The 9,396-nt window shown below is 39.7% G+C and overlaps 1 protein-coding gene across 2 annotated transcripts in view; it reads left to right on the plus strand.

Annotated features, from left to right (window-relative positions):
• PREX2 (phosphatidylinositol-3,4,5-trisphosphate dependent Rac exchange factor 2) overlaps positions 1 to 9,396 on the plus strand; it is a 397,279-nt gene that overhangs the window by 100,838 nt on the left and 287,045 nt on the right. For both annotated transcript variants that reach the window (XM_019527766.1, XM_019527767.1), the window contains exons 2-4: positions 5,692 to 5,763; positions 5,839 to 5,961; positions 7,102 to 7,206. In XM_019527766.1, coding sequence (XP_019383311.1) covers positions 5,692 to 5,763; positions 5,839 to 5,961; positions 7,102 to 7,206 — 300 coding nt within the window. The remainder of the gene's footprint in view (positions 1 to 5,691; positions 5,764 to 5,838; positions 5,962 to 7,101; positions 7,207 to 9,396) is intronic.

Here is a 9,396-nt window from a genome sequence, read left to right on the forward strand (position 1 = left end):
CAGGCTCCTACCCTGGGGGTTTTTAAGAAGAGGTTAGATGAACACCTTGCTGGGGTCGTTTAACCCCAGTACTCTTTCCTGCCATGGCAGGGGGTCGGACTAGATGATCTTCTCAGGTCCCTTCTGACCCTAGAAACTATGAAACTATATAAGGTTATTGAAACAGTAGGAGCAGTACAAAATTCCAAAGTCCCTGTGGCTTTTTTGGTATTTGTTGAAGTGATTGTGTTTCTTGGAAGCACCTTTTTGTGTATAACAAAAGATGGGATTTGGTAAAGATTTATAAGGTAGATACAGTTGTTACATACAAATCCCAGTTCAAGGGTTGTGACAGTAATATGTTATCTGATCCATTCCCCTTGCAGAAGGGTACTTGACAGTGTTACCCATTATCTCCCCTTCTATTTGATTTAGCAGGAACCACTGGCTACAAGGACTTAGGGTGATATAACAGGACACTTGTACACATGATGAAATTGTCCTTTAAAGCAGCCTAATTGATCTTTTGCACCTCTTTAATGGCATCACTGTTTACATCTGCAGTGGCATATTGCATTTTAATTTTGTCACACGTGCAACGGCATATTTCTCTTTAAAATACTACATAACAAAGTTACTTAGTTTGCTACATAACAAATTGCAGCAATACACATTGTAATCTTGCAATGTTATTTTGTTAAAGTCTGTGGCAAAGTGGGTGTCCCTAGCTAGCCACAGAGCTAGTTTCTCACCTGCCTCTGGGCACGCTGCCCACCATGCCTTGTTGTTAATTAATTAAGGTTGTCAATGAAGGTGGGAGGCTGCCCATTTTACACCCCAATATTGGGGGTCTATCTGCAGCTCCGTTCCACCCGTACACCATGGCCCAAGCCTCGCAGATGGCATCTCAGGCAGTTGGCTCAACCATCCCCTTTGCCCATTACCTGTGGCCCCTGATCTTGGGGACCTTCAGCTTCTGTAAGCCCTGGCCCCAGCTTGGGCCAGTCGGGACACCGAGCTTCTTCGCTTATCATGGGCGTCCCTCATGGTGGGCCCCTGGCCCTTTTGACCTTTCCGGTCCTGGCCTCCGTATTGACCAGTTGAGTGCCTCGGGGTGGGTTTTCGCCTCCTGCCTGCACTTAGGGATTGGGGTCCCCCACTCCCGGCTCAGGTGATCCTGGAAGCGTGCCTGGCCCTGCACACCCCCAGCAGGCTCAGGCACCTCCAGAAGCTTACCTAGCCTAACCTGCTCTGATGGTAAATGACCCACCTGAAGATGAGGGCTGGAGTTAAGGTGCCCCGAACCACCTTTCACTGGGGTGATAATTGGCCTGGCATTTCCTGGGGGCTCCCACACCATTGAGAGCCACCCACTCCTGGCAGGATGCAGTTTTACATCATGCCCGGGACCAGGAGCCTCCAAACTGTCCCCTAGAGCTCCTGCCTGTACCTCCAGCATGTTACAAGCAGCCAGGCAGTGTTACTGCAGGCCTGCCACCAGCAACTAAAGTGGTAACTTTAATTTTCCAAATCTTCAACAATATCACTATACCTTCTCAGTTATTCTCAGGCTGTGTACAGGATGACCTGTATAACAGGAACTTTTCTTTAATATGAGCACAAAAACTATTTTATGGGTGGAAATTGAACAGAAATTTCCCCTTCCGTTATTGATGATCATAAGCTCTACTTATCAGTCTTTGTATTCCTACCATTTTTGCAGTTCAAGAAGCTTGGAAAAAATTGGCATACATGCTGAACTTTCATCTTGTGCTATTTTGTATGGTTTCTATATGGAGATTTTTTTTTTGGAGGATGGGTACTACAAATTAATATGGAGAAAATAGGTGGAGAAAGAGTATTGTGCAGTTCTAACAGTTCTAGTAGGAAGTCATATTAAGTCCTTTTCTGAGTTATGTGAATTTGACCTTCCAGAAAAAGTTGAGTGGCAACTTATGTGGTTGCATGGAGTATTAGAAAATTAGTTTGGACCTTAGGCTTTAGATACAGGAAATTCTCCACATCTATCTATCTATCTATCTATCTATCTATAGATGTGTATATATAAATATACATGTATAATTTGCCCTTTTTGCTTTTCCCTATCCTGTGCAACCACTCTGTAAATATATAATGCCACATAACAGACCTTATACAAACTATTTAAGACTTTAATGGAACAGAGACTTGGCTATCCAAATGACAGAATGCCAGTGAAAATCTGTAGTTCACAATATTCAGACATCAACAATTGATCTTAGACATCATCTTGTACAGTAACAGATTTATTCTTCTGCAGTGGGCTGAACATTAAATATGGTGCCACTAGATACATGTTGGAGGTTCATTACAAACAACATTTAGTCACATGCTTTGGTGATGCCCTGTTATGAATTGCTTTTTAAAAGAAATTTTAACTAGAGTTAATGTGGTCTGAACACAGCACTGATACCTTTGGCAAATATATGTGTTCTTGGGTATAACCCCAAGGAATTCAAACTAAATCCTTCCCAAATGGCACTTTTACAGCAGGCCTTTTTAGTAACATGCAAGTTTATTTGCTGCATTGGAAAAGTAGGCCATCTCCAAAGTTTGCAATCTGGTACAATGAAATGGCACATGTAGCATGTATGGAGAGTCATGTTTAGCAGATTTAACAGCTTTGAAAAATTCGGTGAAATTTGGAAGGAATTCTTCAAATATTTTGGTAGCTAGATTGTTGTTTATTGTACATTTCTCTTTTGTTCTATCCCTCTCTCTTCCACCCTCTTATTTTCTTTTATTGCTTACTTCCAGTGACATAATTTGGTTTTATATTTAAAGTTGATGTATATGTTTTTCTGATTTTTGTATTTTAAATAAATTTATAAATTTTTTAAAAAGGTGTTCCTGTGTAGTCTGTTGCTTCTATATGTACTGATTTTAGAGAACTGTGTTCTTGGCTGCCTCTGATGTAAGGTTTACATTATTTTGAAGTCTTTGTTATAGGTGGCTGTCCCTCAGCTCTAAAACAAGATCATCTTTAACATGTTCTTCACTCTTTTCTCCTCAGGCCTTATAGGGCTGCTGTGAAAACATTCACTGACTTTACCCTTTTATGTGTGTAAGTGAATTCATGCCTGTTAAAAAAAAACTTCACCATAGCATGACGTGAAATATTTACCCAGTATTACTTTAATTGTATTGAACTGTTTCATATAAGTGATGTTAAAGCCTTCTGAAAAGAATAATATCCTCTGCAGTAGTTACCATTATACAGAGCAGAATATCAACTTGTTTCATGTTTTGTTGCTACTCTAAACCAAAAACCTGACAAAACTTCTGGAGTCTGCTTACCCAGAATGACCATCCTGCACAGTGCTGGAAATCAAGTTCTGATTGGGAGAGGTATTTGGAAAAGAGGTGGGTCTGATGCAGCTATCTGTGCTGTTTTACCATTCTGTGTACTTACCCTGCCCCCTGCTTTGCTTTTCTTTTTTTTCTGTCACTTGGAAACTTTCTTTTTTTCCCGTTGTTACCTTTGTGTGGAGTACAGTGGTGGGGCCTCTGCGCCTGGCAGTATTTCTTACTTTCCCATCCTCACTTCCTATTGCAGTCACAATGTACAAATTCTCTCAAGGTTCTCTTATGGTTTTTTTTAGACATCCTATCTACCTGTTGGGTTTATTGCTCATTGCAACCTTGAGGTTATTATGGTTTGGTTAGAGGACTTGTATGTCTGTTTTTCCTTTTTCCCTTTTCCCTTTCCTCTTTTTGTGTGGAGTAGTCTGTTGGGCTGTCTTGCAGTCCAGTTTATGACACCAATATAGGGATTATGGAGAACAAGACAATGCTGCTGTGTTGAAAGTAAGTCTCTATTTCCTATGTACATATATTCTTGCCTTCTCTTTCTATGCTCCCTAGTGCAAACTCTGAATTAAAGACCTAAATTATTATAATTAAAACTTGGATTTGCAAATCATCTTGGTTTTGCACCCAGCACACATTGGGATTCACCTTTTCTCAAGGTTGCAGAAAATAATGTTTTCTTGGGAAAACAGAATTGGCTAAAGACAGTGAAAATTCCCTGTTTTGTGTATAGGAAAAATAGTGAGCAGAGAGGTTTCACATAGTTGGGGATAGTGGCAAATAGTGCTTCTTAGCTGAAAAAATATGGTTTATTATATACATTTTAATGGTGGTTCTCTCATTACTGGCTTTATTATCTCATAGTGCTAGATTCCTAAAGCATATTTAATTCTATCTTGGAAGGTTTGGGAAAATCCAATTTGGCAAGAAGGAATTCATAAGCACATAGCAGAAGTTAAGCACACTTTTCTTTGCATGTTGGAATGCTGGTGCACTGCATAGTTGATTCACAAAGTAAATGTGGCATGTTAGTCCCTGATGTATTATAATAAGGAAGAATTTAAAATAAATACGCCAAATTCTAGTTATGCTTTTACAAATCGTATTGGTAGAGTTAACATCAGTAAACAGGGAAAAAAATCACAGATGAGCAGGGCAGGAACTTTTCTTTAATATGAGCACAAAAACTATTGTTAAACATTTAAACAAATATGCAGTATCAATCTTCAGTTGTGTATATATCTTGGAAACCTACATTTGCTTTTTTCTCCATCTAATAATAAAAATGTCTCTAGTAACAAATTATTCTTAGTGGAAAGGGAGGAAATCCTCTTAAGAATTAAAATTTGTAAGGCACAATGGAAAAAAAGGAATCCTGTGAATGCTAGCCTTCTCTTAATGGGGGTTATTTATGGCCTCTTCTATGGAATTTGTACTGCACTAGAATTTAGATGAGTTCATATACAGTATACAATGCACAGTGACTTGATGCTAAGTGGATATGAAAAACATGACATTTGTGCAGTGGTTATGCCAGTTTTAATGACTAAAAGATATGTGTCAATGTGAACAACCGGTGCTGTAAACCTTTCATCTTTCAGTTGGTTAAAAAATTCAGAATATCCTTTACTCTTGATACAGGAATGAATTTGTAGAAATTTAATGATAAACACGTTACTTTACATGTAATTTATTGAGTTTGGAGTAAATCTCATTGCAAGTTTTTTTATTTTCCCCCAGTGCTTTTCCAGACCAAATATAAGTAGTGATGCTACAGATTTGGTTTTCATGTAAACTCCAGGGGCCAGGTTTTGTTTTGGAAAGGAAGAAGAGATAGCTATGAACTTTTGTACCAGGCTAATATATAGCCAACTTAAACATCTTGTTCAGCTAATTTTTCTTTCTAGTTGATTCTGCTCTTCTACATCAGTGATTTATTCATGATTTAGTGGCCTCGCAGTGAGTTTTATGTTTTTTGTAGCTGCGCTGGGGTCTGTGGAGCTTGTTATTGGCGGCGGGTGTATGTGCGCCTTTGGGTGGATGGTAGGGAAAGAGTCCAGTGTGCACTGCCACAAAGAGGATCGGGCCCCTCACAGCTCCCCCGCCATCTACCTCTGGCATGCCAACATTGTCAGTAAGGTTGCGGGTGTTTTTTGGCACTGTGCCCAAAAGCATTGCTGACCCCTGCCTTAGATATGACCATTAAAAGTGGTGTTTGGTTCAGTTCTGAATAATGCTCTTATAAGCTATTATTTCTGTATTTAAAACATCCGGTAAATGGTAAAATGCATTTGCTTAAAGCTGTACTGTTATCCCTGAATAAACCTACATTAAATCAGTATACTATTTTCTCATTTCCTATAGGCATTCCTTCAACGAATGATCCAGTGTGCTGCATCCAAAGTTGATAAAAATGTTACAGAGGAGACAGTTAAGGTTAGTTTTTAATTGTGCACATTTTTCTTTTCTATATTTTATGATTTTACTTATTTATGTCTTATTTTCTTGCAGATGTTGTTTTCAAATATTGAAGACATTCTTGCAGTTCACAAGGATTTCCTGTCTCTGGTGGAAGACTGTTTGCAGCCTGAACCTACTGCGCATCATGAAGTTGGAACCTGCTTTCTTTATTATGTATGCTATCCTTTATGCCTACTTTACAATTAAGATTTTCTCTCTTCTGACTGTCTTCATTAATTACTGCCATAGTGGTGTGCATACAGATAGTCATGAGAACAAAATCTGACTGGATTGCATAATTTAGGGTACTTTAAGGTCACTTGAAGTTTATTCTCTCTGCCAATAAAAGAAGAAAAAGAAAAAAAATACGGCGAGAAAGCCTCAGCATGTAAAATGGAATTTTTTTTTGTTTTTAGCAAATTGGCCTCCAGCCTCTGATGTTGGTTGGAACTGTGATGCATATTCACATGCTACTTGTTCTGAAATGATTTGGTTTAATTTAAACACAGAGACTGTTTTTCTTTGAATAATAAAGTTGCGAATTCTGTTACATATGTTGTCATAAGGACATGAAAAAGGAAACGACCTGCTGTGAAATAGAAAATGTAGAAATTTTAGTAAATGTTACATAGTAAGACTTTGGTAAATACCTCTGTGTCCTCTGCTTTTAAATTTTTTTATAACTTGTCATAAAGGCAACATGCCTCAGTAAATTAGAACATATATTTCTGGACTTTTGAATACCAACTGTACAATTCAAGCTTTGTGTTTCCTGTTTGAGTGCACACCATCATTGTTTAAAGCTCTGCAATTTCAGGACCAATTCCAAATTCTTTACACATAGTTACAGATGTAAAAAAATATCACTGGCGTGTGTCTCTTGTTGTAATTTAATTACAGTTTTTGTTTGTATATTGTGGGAGAGAATATTAAAAGGTAATACTCTGTGCAGATGTGGATTGCATTTGCAAACAAATGCTTGCACATGCCAGATGAATAATGCTGTCTGCAAATAGACAGCTGTTTGTGCAATCTCCTGCTCTGTTTTATTTGTAGTAATCTGGTCTCTGAAGTATATTAGCAAACTCTTGTCATGTTGTCATATCAATTATCTTTACAATTCTAATTAAAAGCAGAATTAAAAATGACTACAAGTATGGAATTTCATACAATAATTGCATGTAAAGATAGGATTGAAATTGTTGATCTTCCGAAATGCAGATTCTATTATTTTTCTCCCCTCCCAAACTGTATAATCAGCATCTTTTTTGAAGACAACTAATGTAAGACTGATGTATTTCTTTGTCTTTACAGAAAGACAGGTTTCGTATCTACGATGAATACTGTAGTAACCATGAGAAGGCACAAAAACTTCTTCTTGAACTTAACAAAATAAGAACAGTGAGGACTTTTCTTTTGGTAAATAAACCTTGCATTCCTTATCTAGTTTAATATCTTAATATCTAATAACTAATCAGTTGAGAGCAATGGCATGCCAGAACTGTTTTTTTACATCCTGTGCATGCCACTCTGTGTGGATATAGCTCAGATGCACTTTATGGGTAATATTTGCAGAGGAAGGGACTGTCAGTGCCATCTTTTGACCAATTTATAGAACAGCACTGGGTGTTATACCTTATATTCCCCTGATTTGGAAGTAAAGTATAATGAGGCCAGCCATGTATGGCTACAGAACAGGAAAGAATGGGATGTATGGTGTGGAGTGGGGAAGGGAAGGAAACCAGAAGAGTGACATGGAAGGAAATCAGAGGAGTGACATGGAAGCAATTTAGAGGGCTGACCTATGGTTAAGGCCAAATTTGGCAGAAGTGGTAGATCAGAGGAAGTGCTCCTGGCCTTCCAGTGCCAGGGTTCCTCATCCAAGACCTGTGTCCACTGCCAGGATCTTTATCTACTGATCAGTCCTGGCTAGCTTATTCTTTGGTGGTTGTGCCTAATGGCCCTTGAGGTCCCTATGATTATGTGGTTCAATATCCTATTGTTGGTGTTTCAGTGCCAGAAGGAAACCTTGTTGTAGGTTATATATTAGCAAGAAACTGATTTGGGGGATTTACTTATTCTGAGAAGGCAGGGCCAGGTGGCACCCTAGAGACTAACTCATTAATTTCTGAACAAGTTAGTTACATCGGTGTCACCCTCCGCTACCTTGTGCCTTGCTTTCAGACTAACACACATAACTCTCTCTCTAACTACAAAGGACTGCTACACAATAGAAGTCTTTCATTTTACAGGACAGTTAAGCAGATGTTTCAAAACATTAAGTATGAGAGCCCTCATGAGAGTACTTTGCCATAACAGGACCAGTTGCCTTGGCAACATTGCGTTTCTTAATAGTTGACATGATAAGTTAAAAAGGGAATTTAATATGAGCTGTTTCCTGTATTTCCCCTACTGGCATTATATGAGATCCTAACCAAGTAATATTTGGATGTACATCATGCTGTATTAGACATTTAAATTCCTAGCAAATTGTCATATATGGGAACTATGACTAAAACATTTAGGAGCCAAAAATAGTTTATGTTAAGGAGGCTAGTAAACAGAGCAATAGAATGGTGATAAAACAGATGTTTAACAAATGTGTATGAGTTTTATTTTTTTAGCATGATGTAGGTTTTCATTGCTGCTACCTATGGGCTACCTTATCAAGTATATCTATTAATCTTTTCTGTTATAGTAGTTTGCTATATTTTTCCAGTGCTGCAGAGAGCAGGATGCATGCCAAAGGCTTGAATGTGAATCGAAATAGATTTAGATTGGACATCAGGAAAATCTTTATAACTTAGAACAGCAAGAGTGGAACAGATTACCTAGGGAAGTTGTGGAATCTCCATGACTGGAAGTTTCCAAGGAGAGGTTGGATAAGCATTGGCCAGGGATAATCTAGGAATAGCTATGTCTGGTAAGAGCAACAGTTGGAAGCCCAGGAGCCTCCCCAGATATGGACTGCTAGGAGATAATGAGAAGAGTTCTGCAGTCTAGAGCAGGTGGATATCGGATAGGACCGTGCTCAGCAAGAGGAGAATGAACAGACTTCCACAATCGGCCTAGTTTGTGAAAGAAGGTTTAAAGCAACTGGAATAGGTTTGTCGAGGGGATGCAGAAAGGGGAGTTCTGGTTGTCTGGATACAGTAAGGGTGGGCAATTATTTGGGCCTGTGGACCACGTAGGGAATTTTGATGACCTGTAGTGGGCTGGGTCAGCACCCTCCCCACCCTCCTCCCCTCCCCTCCCCTCTCCCCCCAGCAACAGCTGACCAAAACTCCCTATGTGGGATGGGGCTGTGGTTGAGTGGGGAATGGTGTTCAGAAATGGGATGGGTGGGTGAGGCCAGGATCACAGGGTGGGGTTGTGGGATGGTGATAGCACAGGGCTGGGGCCTGGGCCCAGGGCAAAGCCATGATCTGCTACCTGTATGTTCCTGTGATGGGCATGGGTACCATGGGCAGGGGTGTGCAGGGAGTAGACTGTGGCTCTGCCCCAGGCCCCAGCCCCAGCCCCAGCCCCAGCCTTGGCCCCAGCCATGGACACAGCACTCTGACTGCCTGTCTACACGGCTCCTGGCTGGACTCCATGGAGACCCCAGGA

The sequence above is a fragment of the Gavialis gangeticus genome, unplaced genomic scaffold (genome assembly GCF_001723915.1).
Source record: "Gavialis gangeticus isolate Ggan-Ray unplaced genomic scaffold, GavGan_comp1, whole genome shotgun sequence".
Taxonomy (NCBI): domain Eukaryota; kingdom Metazoa; phylum Chordata; order Crocodylia; family Gavialidae; genus Gavialis; species Gavialis gangeticus.